The sequence below is a fragment of the Mangifera indica genome, chromosome 3 (assembly GCF_011075055.1).
Source record: "Mangifera indica cultivar Alphonso chromosome 3, CATAS_Mindica_2.1, whole genome shotgun sequence".
Lineage (NCBI taxonomy): Eukaryota > Viridiplantae > Streptophyta > Magnoliopsida > Sapindales > Anacardiaceae > Mangifera > Mangifera indica.
Genome location: NC_058139.1, coordinates 9,123,532 through 9,142,073, shown reverse-complemented (window position 1 = coordinate 9,142,073; position 18,542 = coordinate 9,123,532). Strand labels below are relative to the sequence as shown.

The following is an 18,542-nucleotide window of genomic DNA, read 5'->3' as shown; positions in this document are numbered from 1 at the left end:
TTCCATAACAAGTTTTTTTATTGATTCAAACAAACTGTTGATTCAAACCATGTACAAAATGGAACAGGGGAGTTACTGAAAAGATCAACCAGTGCATATCAAACTTAGACCTATAAACAAAAAATTTTACATATGCTCTGAGCTAGAAATACATGATAAGAAAATTATTCAGTCACGGGACATTTAGAAGACGTGGATTTCTGTCATCAAAGCTAAACTTAAAGGCGACTTCAAGTGCCGATAAGCACCCATAAGTTGTTTTTAGGAACAGCAGAATATTTTACACCAATTCCAGAATTGCTTACCTTAGGCGCCCTAAGCTGATACTATGACTGAGGAGAAAATGAAAAGGAAATAACTACACTACTTGAGATGATAACAGATGTCTTAGCTGGAACAGATGTTCATCATCTGAAATGTTAAGGGAGATTCGGAGATTTGTTAAGAAGGACTCCTGCTCCCAACTCAATGGACCTGAAGCGTACAATGCCTGCACAGTTGACTCATATGCATGAAGCTCTAGCTCATGGATATTGACATCTATATTGTATCTGGGAGTCGAGAGCATGTGTTTTTTCCCAGATAAGGTTGGATATGATGACTTGGCATCAGAACTCTTAGAAGTATTTTCTAACGATTTATGATGAGAATCAGCAAAATCGATAGAACTACAGCTAGCAATCGAGCATCCATTGCTATCTTCATTAGACCACCGAGGAGTAGAAGAAACATGTAACAAGTCATTACTAGCATTTACCATTTCAACATCCAGTATTTTCACTCTTGGAGAGTGCATATCGCCTACCTGCTCATTCGAAGGACTTGGTTTTCTTTTCGTGTGGCTTTCTCCGATAAGCAGATCATTGGAAGAAGCTTCACAATCATAAGCAAAGCTTCTGTTTATAGTTCTTCTCGTTTGACTGTGCCGATAGCATCTGTGTCTATCCTTCTCTCTGGAGTGAGATTCCTTGCCCATCAGTTTTAATGGAACACTCAAAAACAAGTCTGAGGAATATTTTGAAAGATTTTGAGCTTTAAATTGTTTATCTCGAGCAACCTGAAGCCAAAGGCGCACAGTTGGTCAGAAACAGAAAAAGGTCCTCAATCAGCACAAATAACTTGTTATTCAAACCTTTCTCATGCCTTAAACCTGCATGTTTTTAATATAAAATGACAACCTCAGGCCACATATATGAAGGGTGTTTTAGAGATGTTTCACAGAATTCCATGAAAGAGGTAAGTCAAGGATTGAATCATACTTCCTAAAACCTAGCTTTCAGGGTGCACCTTGAAAATTGCCACTTTGACATATACAATTCAAGGTAGTTAGGAGAAACTATTGTCATCTGTCTTTTTTCATGACAGTATTATGTACAATAGCTCTTTCTTCCTTTTATAACCTTTATTTATATAAAAGAATTTCCATTTCAAATGCGTTTTAAAGGCCTTATGAATCTCATCTAACACGTTCGATGGACAACATTGTCAAACCTACCAGTCTCTGAAAATTTTCACCAAAATTACTCAGGCTTTCTCAAGGTTAAACAATCTCATCATCTTACAATGAACATAAGAACTCCTCATTTGAAAATATCAATCATTTCTAACAGCAACTTACTATAAAAAGGTCAAAAAGAAAAGGTCATCGAACAAACAGCACCCTATTTGCAAAAACTTGAGGAAAAGTTGTCCAGTCATGTTGATTTTCATTCAATTATGAAGTTTTCTCATTAGATAGAGAAACTAAATCAATTTTATGTTTTATATGTACAAATGGATTTCAAGTCATACATGTAGAAAGATAAAGACAAGAATAAATTCTTGAGGCCTGAATCCAAGGACAAACTGATCATAAACAAGACAATAACCGACTAGTGAAGCTGAATATGACACTAAGTCGAATGAAGAAGATGACAATATGACTTTACCTCCCTGATGACTGACCACTTGTTATTATGCCAAGATTGTCGAATTCTCATGTTAGATTCATGAAATCCTTTAAGTTGAAAGGCCCCAAAGAATCTTATGACAAAGCAGTTCTTCTGCACCACTTTCGCAACTTTGCCTACCCTCCAACAATGAGAATCAAACACCTCCGCTATATCACCAACCATCCATCTTTTCCCAGTTGCAGGCAGTGGCTGAGGCCTGACATCCTCCACATGAACATTCTCCAAAACTTGCTCTCCTTTGTGGTTCATAAGGAATTTGTACTTAACAACATAGTGATTTCGACACACTGAAATTACAGTTCCAGGAAACCAGGAGCCACATGGATCATGGTCTTTTCTTAATACCTCCACAGCATTGCCATTCCTGAGCTTCATCATTCCAAAATTCTGCCAACCTTAAACCTAAAAAAACCAACATCAGTGATACAGTTTCATTCTTTCTGAATCAAAATTGAAAACTAAAAACCCAAATTTAAAGGGAAAATTTTTCTTCATGAACTGATACTGTAAATAGTTCAAAATTGCAAATAGAAGCACACACCACAAGTCTAATGTCCAAAATAAACATTTCTCCAAAACCGTCCTCAAATTTACTCTGAGATTTTCACTTTGCAAAACAGATCAAGAAAAATTATAATTTTGAACATCTAAAGAGTTCAAAGATTTAAATTTTCCAATCTCAGACTTCACATTCAAGGAAATCCAACCATCTTCCAAAAAGCTATAAGTAGAGTTTAGGAAGAGAAAAAGAGATAAAAGGATTGCTGTAACCACCAAAAATCATAAACACCAAAACTGTAGCAAACAAGAAACACAAAACATGAAACCAGTTTCATTTAACAAAGGATAACAGCCCCAAACTGTATCAAATCAGCATAAAAAGATACAATCTTGAAAAGACACTCAAACATCATCTTCTTCCAGCCCAGGTTTCAGCAGTACTCACAAAATACCCAGTAACAAATTTCTGAAAAACAACAAAACCACTAACCAGCAAAGAAGAAAACACCTACCCAGAAATAAATATCCTCAGATGACATAATATTCAAGAAAAAAATAATGATTTATCAACCAAGAAACCAAACAAAATGAAAGCCACCCTTCCTTTATTTTCAGGTATTAATATATTGTAGATTTATACCATCACCCCACAAATAAAATTATCAAAGATTGAGAAAATTTGAGCGGCACTGACCTTTAAGTAAAGAAGAATGAAACAAACAGGACACAGCTTTGTTGTGATCATGACAACATCTTAGCTCTTAAATTACTACAAAACTGACAGTAACTTAAAGCGGTTTGAAGTTTTGGTATTATCACGTTATTGTCTCACTGTTTGGAGTTTAAAAAAACAAAAAACAGTAATGGACCATTAATTTTTAGTTTGCATTACATTTGGACAAAACTTCCATGATGATATTGGACATCGTAAGTGAACGTGATTGAATCATTTAAAAACAAGCTCCTTGAAGAGGCCCATCATCTTCCCTCAAATCCAATAATCCATTCCTTTTTCGGTCAAACAATTTGGTCCATGCATGTCAAGCAAGTTTGACCATATCCATGTTGGCAATTTAGCATAGCATTATAATGTAATGCCCAAAATTTGGTTTAGATTTTACAATGTCAAATTGGTTTTAGAGTTTTCAGTGATTTACATTTTTCCACAGTAGGTTTTGCCTCAAAACACTCTTTCACTCGTGAAGCTCGTAAATTATATTTTTTACTCAAAACTTACCTCTATTAATTGAAAATCGAGGACATAGGACAAAACTGTCAAATTGCTTTCACCAATCAGCAACATCACTACCCATTTGCAAGTTGCAATTTTTAACGTTTTGAAAGAATTTACAAACACAAGAATTTGAATTTGCAAATATAAAGTGAATTAAGTTGCCCTCTCAGTTAATTTCTCTTTCTCCCCTTTTTTGCAATTGAAGCATCATGTTTTCTTTCACAAGTATTTTCTTTTATAACCTCAATCTCACTCAACAAGCCCTCCATAAAACCTTCAATCTACTTTCCCACATATCATCAATTTCCTCAAATTCTCCCAACCATCACTACTTTCATTTTCACTCTTTTTCAGTTCAAAGCACCACTGCCTCACCCAAAACTCACCACTTTCCTCTGTCATAGTTTCATTTAACAAAGGATAATTTCTAATAAAATAGAGTACAAATTGATTTATTTGATAAATAAATAAAGGCCAAATAATTATTTCCGCTCAAAGTTTGATGAAAAGACAAGTTTTCACCATTTAAGTTTCTAAAACTCAAATTCTTACATATTATCTATTTTTGTTAATGAATTTTGCTTAGTTTTTTTAGAGATGACTTTTTTTCTTTATTGAAGTTATGAGATTGTTATATACCATTAATATAAATGTTAAATTACCAATATATCTTTAATAGTTTGTCAGACACTGAAAAAAAATCAAAATTCTAATCAATTTTATAATTTATCATATACATCTTTAAACCTTCAAATTTCTTAATTTCCAATGACGAAGCAGTCGCATTGACTATAATTGGAGGGAGTCATTGTCGGCAATAATAAAAGAGACATAATGACTGCAAGAAAAAATCATAAGGCACACATGATCATAAGAAGGAGCGAATCCATAATTAATTAAAGCTTGATTGAAAAGAAACGACTAATTACAAAAAGAGCTATGACAAGAAGGGAAAGAGGAAATAGAAATGGTAGGGAAGAAAAGAGAGGATAGAACATATAAGGTGGAAAAAAAAATTAAAAAAGAATAAGAGGGAAGAAAAAAATAAGAAAAAAGTCTATGTAAAATAACATTTTTACCCTTTCACTTAATAGAATTCACAAGCAAAATGGAATAATGAAAATTTGACATTTCAGCAAACCTTGAGTGGAAAATAGTCTTTTCGCCTTAAATAAATCAACTCTATGTTTATAGTCTCTTAAAGATACCAATGTCCTTTTTTTTTTTTATAAAATAAAAAATCAGAAAATTTTACTTTATGCTTTAAATATCTCGTTTATAGTAGACTCCGCTTGTGAAAGCATTGGGCTTAAGACAAGATTTCAAAAATGGGCCTAAAGATTGGGCCCATATTCGTCAGAAAGAAAGGCGAAAAATGAAGAAAGCTACTTACATGTACACAAGCACAACACCATCACTCAACCTCAAGGCTGCCTCAATAACAAAAATTATTAGTTGGTAATATAATAATATTTAAACAAGTAGGTGGATTTTTTAAATTAATTATAATTTATAAAACTGATATAAATATAAATGAAAACTATAGTAATCATATATTATCAATTTATAATCAATTAGAAATTTTTACTGTCTTTGAGATTAAAAAATAAAATAAAATATTAAATGCCACGTGTAAAACTTTCCCTCCAAATAAATGAAGTTGCGGATACAATCATTTCTAGACGGCCAAAGGACTAACTCTCATACAAATTTTAATGAAAAATAAATATATATTTATAAACTTTTAAAAATTCAACTATCTATTTATGAGTCAATTTTTATTAAATTTTTTTTTTATGATTAAAGATAAAATCATTATTTTAATAATAATATCAAAAAATATATAATTTTATCTTATTTTTCTTTAAAATTTTAGAAATTAACAACTTCATCCTTATTTAAATATTTCTAGTTTTGAAAAGTATCTATTCCCCCCACTCCTGATTTTTTTTTCTCTCCTCTCTAGCCACACAACCCTTCTTTGGTGACTCCCTTTTTTTTTTTCCATTTAGTCAGCCATCTTTCATTGTTGAAATGGTAGGCAAAAATCTCTTTATATTGATGAAAAAATCTCCAAGACATTGTGCCACATCGCCATTGGAAAATAGCTCGAGCATTAAAGAGAAACAAAGGTCGACATCAACTCAATTGACTGAGGGAGTAGTTGCTACAATAATATAAAGTTGAAGAGAGAGATTAAACTGAAGTTTTCAAAAGTTTTGATAGGATAGTTGAAATGAGAAAAAAGTTGAAAACTATAGTTTTGAAAGTAAAAATATGACTTTTTAAAATTAGAAAATTATAAATTTTTAAAATTTAGAGCGAAAAATATAATAAATTATATATTTTTTTAATATTATTATTAAAATGAAGATTTTATTATTTACCTTAATTAAAAATTTTAACAAAAATTATTTTATAAATAAATTTTTAAATTTTTAAAATTTTCTAAATATATATTTATCTCAATTTTAAACCTTAAGCGGAAAAATAGTCCTTTGACCTTTCTAAGCTAAGGAAAAGGTAGGGAGTAAAACAACAACGGCTATTTATTCCACTAATCAAATATTACATAATTATTTAAGAGAATCTGAAAAGTAAACATTTTTTTAATTATTATTTAGCCAGGTTTATTAGTCGCATTCATCGTACTAACCGAAGCAATTTTTAATCTTCATTTTTTCTGTTTGTAATTATTGTCTAATAGACAATTAACGAATAATCCCCAGGATTAATAAAAGTTAAATTACAGCATAGCCTTGAAGCGAGAGTTGAGAGGCACGTGGAGGGGACATGCATCCACTACCTTTGGCAGCTGGGCTACACTTCCCAACCAAATTAAACCCATTTCAATTCAATAGAAACCTAAAAGACCGTTAACCATCTGTTTTACTTTGTCTTGTTTCGGCCTGAATCAATTTTATGTCTCAAAGGGAATGAATGAATGTGAACCATTTCAGTTGCCCACATGCCCATCTTTGTCTGCCTCCACTCATTGACTGTAACATGAATTCTACTTTATGTCAGACCGACATCAACCATTTATTTATTATATAATTTCCCTATATCATAGAAAGAAATCTAATTATTCCGTAAATAGGTTTAGAAAAAGAAAACACCCATGTGGGTATAAAACGTGAGTTAAAACTAGCTAAGTACACTTGTCCAGTAGATTTGAATCAATAATTGGGAATGTAGACTCTTGTTTCAGCCCCATTTAAGGCTTTGAGTGTAAATAGAATTAGCCTAGGAAAGATTTGATAGAAACCAACAATTAGGGATCAAATGGAATTTGGTGGTGGATTTAGCGTTACGCCTCCTCTGCAAGAAGACAGAGATGCCAACTCCACATGTTAACATCATAAGCCTCAGTCCCTCCTAATTGCCCGATTCCCAAATGAAAATGGCACTGCCGCAAATGTATTCAGACTGCCACCGCTCCTTCGTCTACATTTTATATAATAATTTCCTTTGTCAGACATTATTATCATCAAACACAAACAGAGCTCTCACGTATAAGCGGCAAGGCCAATGGAAAACTTGTGGATTATTGGCAGTCTTCAAAGTGGTCCAAACTGGTAAAAATGCAAAACCCCAGAAGCGGAGGAATCAGAATTCCCATCTGTCTGCTTCATCTCTCATATCCATTTAGCCTAATCACCTGTTTTTCACTTTATAATATTGCTCCGGGCATAGGCTTGCCACTTTTTCTTTATAAAATTAATTTATCTTCACATTTCCCCTTGAGAATCATTTTAATATTCATGGTTGCTTGCCTTTCATTTCATTTGGTGGAGGTGGTGGTGAGAATTAGAAATGGATTTTTACCTATGGCTATTGCCGCCTCCTCAAATTTTACAGTATATCACATAAACATCTAAGATTTTGTTACTGAAAATTAGATATGGTCATTTATTATAAGCTTGAATATCATATTTCTATCACACCGGCTGTTCCACTGTAGACAATTCCTTCCATTGATGACAAGCCCTCTTAGCAGAATCCCGCTTCTTTACTTTAGCATGGCGCAAAACTGATCGTTTGACCCTTAGTATAGATCAAGGCAATCGTTGTCAACCAGAAATTGTTGCCTCTTTTGTATCGATCTACGACGAACTCTGATGCATGACATACACTTGAATCTCACTTTCTTGACAAATCTGCTGCCTATGAACAGCAACTTATGTTTGCTGTAAATAAACTCGAGAAGGGTAATATGAAGCATTGATAATGCTTCATGGAAGTTTCAGTTAAAAGAAAAGTACCGCTTCTCTTTCTCTCTAGAAAATTCCTTTCTCCACGAGGATGTGGAAGTTACTCCAGCCTTTGCACGCCGCCATTCAAGAAGCTTCAAGCCAGCTAAGCATCTAGAATTTTGTATGCAACTTGCTGCCGCCATTCCAGAAAATTGAAGAAAAATTAAAGTCGGTTAAACTAACCGACATTAACTACTATAAATTATAGGCCTGATGCCCAGCCATTTCTGTGTGCAAAAAACAAAGACTGAGTGTGTGAGTTGTGGGTGGTAACTGGTAAGTGAGTGTAAGAGCTGTGAATGTTTTTACTGTAAAAATATGTACAAAACTTTATCGACTTTAATCTTTTACTCTTTTTAACTCTTTAATATCAATAGGTGTTGTGATGTTTTTACCATCAACTATATTTCCTAAATCTTGACCCAATAAATAAAATTAAACGTGGATATTTTAATTATTATAATTAGAGTTATTAAGCTTTTTAATTCTGCCGACTGAACTTGAAAATTTTTTCAAAATGACTTAGTAACAGTATCCAACAATATACCAATTAAGCTTGGTTTCCGACTAATTTATTTCATAGTTCCAGACTATACACTGTCAAAGTCTTAAAAGTCTCAACTTGACTTTCCGTTTAATTGTTGTTAAGGCAACACTAATTGAAGATAGTGGTGTATATGTGCAAAGTTCAAAGAGTTTCCAAAACAACTAGACATGATTGCCAGATCATCAGTGCATCAGGATAGTCGGTGAGGGGAAGTTTTAAAAGAAAAGCACTGCCTCTTTCTTTCTCTGCAGAAAATTCCTTTCTCCACAAGAATCTGGAAATTACTCCAGCCTTTGCACACCGCTACTCAAGAAGCTTCAAGCCAGCCAAGCATGTAGATTTTTCCTTGCAACTTGCTGCCACCTTCCATGAAAAACAAGAATCCAACTTACTGCTGCCATTCCAGAAAATTGAAGTCGGCTAAACTGACCGACATTAACTACTACAAGTAGATTTGATGCCCAGCCATTTCAGTGAGCAAAAAATAAAGAGTGATTGTGTGAGCTGTGAGTGCTAAGTGAGTAAGTGTGTTTTTGTGAGTGAGTGTTGTAAGTGAACAAGTGTGTGAGTGTAGTTTTGTATAAATTTGTTACTGCTGAAACAATGAAGTTATTGTTTTATAATTGCCACTTTTGCTGGATTCAACGACCATTAAGTGACAGAATATATGACTTGTATTCTGCAAGGTCTCCCACCCTCTGATGAATTGTTGGTAACGGTTTCCTCCCATAAGAGACCACCACCCACGTTTGTTAAACTCTGGACTATGCTTTTTAGCCATGAGACATAATTAGAGAATCTTTCCACCTTGTCGATTGATGTTCCATCCACTCCAACTACCCTTTATTGCCGCTACATAGAATTCCCAGTCCACCACCATTGTGTCGTCCTCCTCTCAGCCACAATACAACGATGTATCTCGTGGTCGTGGCAGTAGCTTCTCCGGCCAATTCTTCCCAATATCCAACCATGCCTCTTCTTTTTGTCTCCTCGTTACGTCGTGAACTTGACCTCCTTAGTGTTGCGCCAACCTTTGGTGATGGTTCTTCTATACCCATACATGCTATTGGTAATTTATCTCTGCATACTTTGGCTCATACCTTGAAATTACCGCAGATAATACATATTCCCCAAATCTTTTTTTCTGCCAACAATTTACTAAGGACAATAATAGTTTAATTGAATTTCAGGCATGGAGTTTTTAAATCAAGGATTCCATCAAGGGGACTACTTCTGTAGTCACTACTGCAGTTGTCTTCAAATAAATGCTTTAAGCATAATTGTGTCATGCTCTAGTAGTGAAGCTGAAAATTGTGTAGTTGCCCATCCAATAGTCGAACTTGCTTCGGTTTAAAATGTGCTTGCTGAAATTGGTGTTAATCTCCTTCACCCTGTTGTTCCCTTTTGTGACAATGTGAGTACCATACATCTAACAATTAATCCTATATCCAGCATGCACACACCATGTATCCTGAGATAAACTTTCAATTTTGTTCACGAGAAAGTTGCCTTTGGTTCTTTGCATGTTCGACATGTCCCTTCTGATCTCCGAATTGCTGACATTTTAACTATAGCTTCCAAGATCGGGCAACAAGCTTCATTTAGGTATCCCACTTTCACCTTGACGGAGGATGTTAAAGTATGTAATCATTGTATTTATTTATGTATATTGTCAGTTTTTATCTTGTATTGGATAACCATATTTGTCGTATGTGACAGCTCGAAGCATAGATAAATATCAAAGGCATAAAAGTTTGAGGACAATTATTATTTTTACAAAAGAGGTCAGGAGATCTGAGTCGAAGCATGTGGGTTAAAGCTAAAAATATAACAAAGGCATAAAGGGGTAGTAATGTAGAATGTACTGTGTACATTAAAGAAAAGAAAAGAAATGATTAAGGTTAAGTAGGCTCACATGGCGAAAGGAAGAAATTGCTAAAGACAAACGACATGGATAGTGGCACCCTGATGAGGCTGAAGCTGAGCCTCAATTTTCAAGATTGGAATTGAAACCCACCTATCATGACAAAAACCCCTCGTCGTACCATTTATAATTATACTTCGACCACTCTTAAGCTAGCCTTTCTCATTGGCTCCAATCCGAAAACGTCTTTCCAATTCCTCCTGCGCATTATCCATTTTCATACTCATTGCTAGCTCCTTCATTTTCCCATATGTGTGTGTGTGTGTGTGTGTGTGTGTGTGTGTGTGTGTGTGTGTGTGTGTATGACCTTCCCGTTAATAATTAATTAAGAGAAAAAAAAGTTACACCGTTAAACAGACTATTTTGTACTATTGCCCGTAACTCTAAAATCACAATTACATTGTGAAAAATTGAGACAAACTCCAGTAAAATAATAAGAACCCATGAGACAATAGGAAGTGTCGAACCATACTAAATATTGTGCTGCACACTAAAGATGATGGATAGCTAGCTAGCTAACTAATTTAATGGCATGCACCCTGAGGGCTCAGAAGTGAGGGCCACAGGAGCCAAATGCCAACGTCACCATCAAAATTTTGATAAGCTCCATCGCTCTGGACTCCCCGAATTATTGAAAGAAAAAAGTGAAGGCAGCAGCCCCAAATACAGTATGTTTTCTCAGTAAGCAAAACATACCAGATTTCTTCTCTAGTTTTTTAAACGAGACTTGGCCTTAAATGAAGTAATTACCACTCTAATATACAATTAACTTTGCTTCCCAATTAAGATTATTTAAATAGTTACAAGAATACCAAAACACTTGGATTTCACCACTTGGGTCCTCAATTTTAGACTGATAACTTCAAATTTCGAGCTTTAATTATTTCAAGAAGGGAATTATTATGTGTAGGTTGGATTAGGTCTAGTGTTACTAGATTCAATTTGCCGCAAGTTGCAATTAAACTTAGAGATTATCAAAATCCTATTTTCTAAATTCAGAAATCCTAGGGGAGTCTGCCATTAATGGTGGAGACCAAGATATAATAGTTAGTTTCTTCTGGCAATTAATTCAGGTTTTGCGTACTGTTGCTTGAACTAATAAAATCCTATTTATGGAGGCAGAAACCCATCTGTATTCATAGCTTCAGCATCAATAAGAAAAATTAAATTTTCCTTGGATGGCAAGTTAGTGTTCTGTTTATTGGAGCCCTTGTTCAAGTACAGCGGCCAAACCTTCTTAACCAGACCGTCCTCCCAGTTTTGCTATACAAATAATAAAGTAACTACCAATTTTACTGTATCTCTAAACAAACCCCAAGTGGCAAACGGTGGAAGCGGTGGCTGCTTTCCGTCGAGTAGTTTTGGTGAGCCGGTGGGTAGGTGGGGGAGAAATGAATTGAAGAGACCTCAACTCAGTTTATGGAATGCCACGTGTTTCCCCAATTCACACCGTAACTTAAATTACAAAATAAAACAAAGGCGCAAACTATATTATTTTTTTAGCTCCTGAGCTGTGCAATTTCAGAACGGCTTTAAATTGGCTCATATGCACTCACTTATTGGCCTAAAAGCATATTGTCAGTGTATTTCTGAGATCTTATGCTGTCAACGGTCAAGATTTCTTGAACGGCGAGTGTGTCATTTGTCATCATTGAGCGCACCAGACGGGATAGGAAGAAGATGGCGGGGGAGGAGAGTGGCAGTTGAGGGAGAAGTGGTCAAAGTTGGTCAGCATAAAACTTGCAAAATTCAAGAAAGTTAGTTTCGACACGTGGATAGCATTGCCAACGGGAGCTCCATCAAAAGTTGACACTCATTGTGAAATTTTCAAGCCCACTCTTGCTGGATGACCCAATAGGCTCGACCCGAAACTAATCCAAAATATTTTTTGGAATTTTTGAAAGAGTGAAGGGTAATTCTTGTCTTTTGACCGGGCCCCTTGGCCTTAGCTTCGGCTATCCTTTAAAAGACCAGAAAAGCGGGAGACGCAGATAGGGGCGAAGTTGAGAGTGAATGAGTGAGAAAGGGAAAGGATAGAATGTAGAAATGGAGGTTGAACAGTGAAGAATAAAGGCTAATTCTTGAAGAGAAAAACGAGAGAGATCAGAGGGTCAGTTAAGTGTTATACATAATCTGAGAAAAAAAATGACGACGGGGTTCGTTCAAGAACAAAATCTTGAGAAACAAATTGAGAAGCAAATGGGTTGCATGGCTGGTTTTCTTCAGATCTTTGATCGCCACCATCTCCTCACGGGCAAACGAATCTACTCCACCAAGCGCCTCCCTTCAACTCCGGTCAGTTTTATCTTTAGTACATTTTGCTTAGTGCTTGATTATTTAATTTATTTTTACTGATTTTTTAAGGAAGTCTTTTTATTTCAGGCCGTTGATTCGGCAGTTGAATCAGAGAACAGTGTTGAGTCGTCTCCGGCGGTTTCAAGAGAACTGGAGAAGCCACAGAATCAGCATCATCATCATGAGGGAAGATCAATGCCTTCACCGGACCGGTTCAAGCAATCTCCGGTATCGGAGTTGCGGTCTCCGGCGCAGGATCCTACAACGACTCCGGTGGAGATGCAAAGCAAATTGACGCTTCCCTTTCCAGTTTTCGAATTCAAGGAAGGTACAAGGGCGTCCTGGAAGTTCTGCAAAGAAGCTCCTCGCCTTTCTCTCGATAGCCGAGCTGTTGTTGACGCCAAAGGAAGCCTCAAACCGAGAGAAATCCGTTCAAATGCGGCGATTTTATCATCAAATCGTTCCGAGAACAATGAGGAAGGCGTAGATGACAACGAGAAGCGGCGGCGGTCGACAAGTGTAATCGCGAGACTGATGGGACTCGAACCGTTGCCAAATTCGGATCCTGAACCGGCCAAAAGAGCTGAGCTGAGAAGATCCGCTTCAGAATCCAGAGTATCCAAAGACTTCCATCAATATCGATTCATCGATGGAGTAAATTTTCAGTTAAAACAGTCACAGTCGCTGGCCGCGAACTCGCAGAGCAACAATTCGAGCAATGGAATCAGCCAAAATAATAATGCAGGTAGAGAAGAGCGTGCAGTGAATGGAAGACAAGTTGATCCAAAGCAATTCACTGTACGAAATATAAGAGGTGAGGCAGCCAAAGCACCGCAGAGAAGAGGAGGTATAGGACCAAGAAAGAGTTTCTTTGACTCTGCCGATTTCTTCCCTGAGCCAAAACAGACCGTTTCCATTTATGGGGAGATTGAGAAGAGGCTTAAAATGAGAAGAATCGACGAGCCTTCAAAGGATCTCGAAACGCTAAAACAAGTCCTTGAAGCATTGCAACTCAAAGGCCTTTTACACCAGAAGAAACCCTCCGCCGCCCAAGCGAATCTCAGAAACTTCGTTTATGATGAATCTCCCATCGTCGTCATGAAGCCGGGAGCTAATCGGCAAGGGCGAGTCGGCAGTAACTCATATCCTTCGAGCGTAAGATCGAGACCTGAACCTCGCCGGAATTTAAATTTCTCCGGTGCGATGTCGCCGGCGGTTAGCCCGCGGCGTGACAGACGGGAGTTTGAACTGAATATGCGGAACCAGAGCCAAAGCAGAGGACGTAATTCGATTTCTCCAACTCGAAGTGACACCGGAGTGAAGAGTCCGAGCAGAAGAAGACCTTTGAGTGTTGAGACTCAGAGGAAATCCAACAATGAGTCTATGGAGCAGGGAAGAGGTTCTTATAATATTAACATGAGGAGGACGGTATCAGATCAGACCCCCAACCGATCACCCAGAATGACAAAACCAGCGGCGGAGATTCGTCAGAAAAACGAAGCTGAGGACGAAATATCCACCGTTTCTGAGTGCAGTATGAGCACTTCTTCTCAAACCGATACCGAGGTAAACCCATAAAAATTACACTTAATTTAAGTTGGTTAACTTTAATTACCCAAGCTTTTGAGTTAATCAATTTTAAGGCATTGTGATTATAGCGATCGAAAGCGGAGGAATACAGGGAAGGGAGGAGTTTGTTAGAGAGATGTGATAAACTGCTACACAACATAGCAGAGATAACAGCGAGTGAGTTGCAACCGAGTCCCGTCTCGGTGCTTGACTCGTCCTTTTACAAGGAGGAGTCGTCTCCTTCCCCGGTCATGAAACGGAGCATTGATTTCAAAGGTACGCCCAGTTTAGTCTCTGTCCGGTTTAGATTCAAAATGACAGATTAAATTATGGTGACGTCTCAATGAGTAATGATGCTTCCATTAAGCCTTTATTATCATAGCCCTTAAAAGCCATTAAAAAAGTGAGGTACATTTTCAGTGGAAATAGTTATTTCTTCTGACGCCTGAGACTCAGACTGAGCGTTTAATGTTCGGGAAATTGTAAAATGTCACGTGAAACTGTTGATTGATGGTTGGATGAGTTGAAGAAGAAAGAAGATGGAAGATGCCATACTATTTTTCAGTTAAACTTAACTGCAATGAACTGCTACTATGATGAACAAGAGTCTTAAATGGAAAGCTTATCTGAACCCTCATTTCTCTGCAAGCTTCCTGATACCAAAAAAATCAAACCCTAGTACTTTGTTTAGTAGCCTAGTTGAAGGAGAATAACTTCGCTGAACCTGACTGGACTGACTGGTGTCCGTCGTCTTCCAGCCATTACTAGTCAATAGTAGCTTTTCGTTTTATTAGGCCCACCACGTTAACAAATCTGAGACAGCTTACTTTGGCTTCTTTTGATGATAAATTAGCCATACTGTGTCAGCATATTAAGCTGCTTCTGCATCTGGGCATGTTGTTGTTTTAACTTCCAATCAATGGTGTTGGTGGAATCTACATTATTGTTTAGTCAATGCTTGTTTCTGTTCTGATGTATTTATGATTTTAAATAATGACAGAGTTGCAGATTGAATCAGAGGATGATTTATGGTGCCCAGCGATCTCATCTGTTGAATCAAAATCTGTGGGCAATTCTGATTTTGTTTATATTTCCGATATCCTTTGTGCATTGAATTATCTACCCGAGGATTCAGATGTGTTCTTGTTACTCGAGAAGCAGCAATATCTCAAGGGAAAGGATGCTTCCAAGGTCTCAACACTCGAAAGAAAGCTTATTTTTGATACTATTGGTGAGATTCTTAATAGAAGGAGACAACTCCCTCCATGGAAAGTTATCTCTTATACTAACTCCAACTCCAGGCATTCATCGTTGCAACAAATCTGGTCTGAATTTCAGAAACTCCGAGAGAGAGACTCTTCAGAGGACTTGTTTAATGCCATTTGTGGTGTGCTGAGAAAAGACCTTGCTGGGGATGCAATCAACGGGGATTGCCCGATTGAGATGTCTGAGGCTGTCCTTGATATAGAAAGATTGATCTTCAAAGATTTGATCAGTGAAACCATCCGAGATCTTGCAGCATTTTCTGGGAACTGCAATCCTGTACCAGTGCTCCGTAGAAAGTTAATATTCTAAAAGGGAGGGAACGAAAACAGGCTCAAGCTTTCTGCTCTATAAGTATTTCTTTTTTTTCCACTTAATTAAGTTTGACATTTTGTTTAAGAGATTTGGGAGGTGTTTGGTCTTGATTTACCTGAAATCCAGGCTTATCTAACGTTTCACTTTTGGAAAATGTAAAAAAGTGCAAAAAAATGTTGAAGACCACAACTGAAAATGTTGTTAAGAGAGGTGTGAATGTGAGCGTAAATTTGAAGCATATAATAAATATTCAAAAGGACATTGCTTTTAGCAAAAGATATAACAAGGGATTTGGCGAAAAAATCTCTGAAATTATGGTAATCTCTTTTTGCCCAGCTGGTGGTGGGTGGTCATAATATGATAGTCCATTTTGCAGAAGTTGCAACAATTGATTGATAAAAAAAGAAAGAGACCCCATTTGGTAATAAAACAATTTGGAAATTTTTGAGTTGAGTTGGATTTCTTAGCTCATACATTTCAATGCACTTTCCTTTTCTTTGTTAATGCCCATTAATTACTTCCTAATTATTATGAGACAGTTGACTTGCCTTATCAATATTCATAAAGGCTATTTAATAGTTGAAATAAATTTGATAGGCCAAAGGACTATTTTATACTGGAGTTTTAATCACAAAAGTATATTTATAATAAATAAAAAATTTGAACATTTAAAAATATATTTTTTAGTTAAAGGTGTTGATAAAATCGTTATTTATTACTAAACTTAAAACCTTAAAAGTTAATATAACTCCACCCTCTCCCCTCTCAAGTTTTTAAAAATTAACATTTCACTTTATTTTCAAAATGTGAAAAATTTAGATTTCATTTCTAGAGTTTGTTTCTCTTTTTTAGCTACCACCATATCAGTCAACAGTCATCGCTTTCCATCCATCTTTTAGATCTGATCACGAAAGATGACCACCCACCACCACGAAGGATGATAAAACAGTCTTTTATCGCTTTTTCCTGATCTAGACAACAAAGAGTCGTCCTTTGTCGAAAAAGATCATCAATTGAATTCAAGAAGAATATCGGTTGAATTCTTTAACTCTAAGATCAACGATCAAATTTCTTAAGTCATTGAAGATAAAACCTAGAAATTTGGGGGGGAGGCGGGGGGAATCATAAGAAAAAGTTGTTAGCTTTCTAAACCACTGAGGGAAAATTATATAATTTTTTAAGGTTTTACGGTTTGAAATCTATAGGTAAAATGACGATTTTATCTTTGTCTCTAACTGAAAACGCTAACAGTAGTTAGTCTATAAATGGGTGTTTAAGTTTTTCATCTATCGCAAATGTGTTTTTGAAATTGCATGGGAAATAGTCCTCTGGACAATTAAATATTATAAACTCAATCACCCATAAATGATTTTAATGGTGGGTATTACGACATTTGACTCATCAAAGGAAAACTAGACTAAAACATGGAGAGAAAATAATGTGGCATTTTGTTTGACGACATTGGCGTGATGATATGGATGATCATGATAATATGGAGTCATATAAAAACCCTTATGCATATGAAAAAAGAATTACTACTCAAGTGAAGTGAAGTGAAGTTTGTTTTAAACCAAAATCATCATTTAATATGAAAGCATCCAATAAAAAATATACAGTAATACAATATTCACTTATAATAATATATTATTATATAAGTAACTGTTGATATAAAACAAAAAATAAAATTGTTATTAAAATTAATTGAGTGTAAATGTTGAAAAATAACTAGCAATTTGCCTTCTCTATAAAAATTCATATACAAAATGCTCAAAATAATTGGCTTACATCAAAATCTTGTTCTTCATTATTAGATCAAATAATTGTATTTGTATGTTGCTCCCCTCTTTCATTCTTCTTTAATGTTGGGGGAAAAGAGTGCAGTATGAACTGTAAGAATACATGTGGAATATTACTTCGCTTAAATGTAGCAAACTATTTTCAGTGGGGGCAATTTTTAGTCATAGTCATTGCCATTGCCAGCTCTTCTTGTTGCATTGTCAACAATTGTAAGAGCAAAGCTCTGAAAAATTCATAACTTTAAATGCCCCCACCACCTCTCCCAGCATCGATAAAATTCAACTGCTAAAATCGCTGTAATTTTGTTGGGGGATTTATAACAGTTCTACTCTTCAAGTTTGGCACAAAACCCGTCTTTTCTCCCCTTATAATAATGCTGCCAGCGTTAAATTTTAAAGGTAGTGGGCATGTCGGGCCGACTCTAACACAGCTTTTAGGCATAAAATTAAAGGGTTTGTGGTATGGTCGAGAGCCCTTGAAGTCATGCTTTCACGAACCCTTAGCAGGTCAGTCCACAAGCTTTTGTTGATTAATCCACTAAATTACAATTCTTAATATTTTTAATAAGTCGTCGTAGGTTGACTTGTAAGTCTTATCTCAAGACCCCTGATATAACTTGTAGGGTTAACATAGCTTACAATTATACAAATCACATGCCTACACATTGCCCGCAAAAAGAAAAAAGTGTCTAGGTTATACTATAGGGCGGCCTAGCCCCTTGACATATCTATTTGTATAAACAATGGGTGAAAATATTTGGCAAAACAATTAATAAGTTTTAACAAATAACTACAAGTTTTGATCAAGTAGTCTATCATAATTCTTGAACACAAAAATTCAAAATCGTTAAACATTTAATTCAAAATATCTATATATCCGTATACTACTA

At 35.9% G+C, this 18,542-nt stretch overlaps 2 protein-coding genes across 5 annotated transcripts; one reads left to right on the top strand and one right to left on the bottom strand.

The window, feature by feature from the left end:
- LOC123211906 lies at positions 1 to 3,265 on the bottom strand. Of its 4 annotated transcripts, none has more exons than XM_044630874.1 (3): positions 3,148 to 3,265; positions 1,929 to 2,354; positions 1 to 1,057 (listed from the first exon to the last, which is right to left on the bottom strand). In XM_044630874.1, exons 2-3 carry the CDS (start codon positions 2,328 to 2,330, stop codon positions 359 to 361), a joined length of 1,101 nt encoding a protein of 366 aa, XP_044486809.1. In that variant the 5' UTR covers positions 2,331 to 2,354; positions 3,148 to 3,265; the 3' UTR covers positions 1 to 358. The 4 variants fall into 4 exon arrangements, with proteins under 4 accessions (XP_044486809.1, XP_044486811.1, XP_044486810.1 ...); XM_044630876.1 differs by having other exon boundaries at positions 1,929 to 2,347; positions 3,148 to 3,251; XM_044630875.1 differs by lacking the exon at positions 3,148 to 3,265 and adding an exon at positions 2,966 to 3,112.
- Positions 3,266 to 12,392: 9,127 nt separating this feature from the next.
- On the top strand, positions 12,393 to 16,115 carry LOC123210372 (protein LONGIFOLIA 1). The gene is made up of 4 exons (XM_044628692.1): positions 12,393 to 12,709; positions 12,797 to 14,275; positions 14,368 to 14,554; positions 15,279 to 16,115. Exons 1-4 carry the CDS (start codon positions 12,560 to 12,562, stop codon positions 15,851 to 15,853), a joined length of 2,391 nt encoding a protein of 796 aa, XP_044484627.1. The 5' UTR covers positions 12,393 to 12,559; the 3' UTR covers positions 15,854 to 16,115.
- Positions 16,116 to 18,542: the final 2,427 nt, after the last annotated feature.

Excerpts from the sequence above, each read along its gene's own strand:
- LOC123211906 (XM_044630874.1), bottom strand. The coding sequence starts at position 2,330 with ATGATGAAGCTCAGGAATGGCAATGCTGTGGAGGTATTAAGAAAAGAC. Across the intron at positions 1,058-1,928 it reads AGTGGTCAGTCATCAGGGAG|GTTGCTCGAGATAAACAATT; the intron begins GTAAAGTCATAT and ends CTTTGGCTTCAG.
- LOC123210372 (XM_044628692.1), top strand. The coding sequence starts at position 12,560 with ATGACGACGGGGTTCGTTCAAGAACAAAATCTTGAGAAACAAATTGAG. Across the intron at positions 14,276-14,367 it reads CTTCTCAAACCGATACCGAG|CGATCGAAAGCGGAGGAATA; the intron begins GTAAACCCATAA and ends TTGTGATTATAG. Across the intron at positions 14,555-15,278 it reads ACGGAGCATTGATTTCAAAG|AGTTGCAGATTGAATCAGAG; the intron begins GTACGCCCAGTT and ends AAATAATGACAG.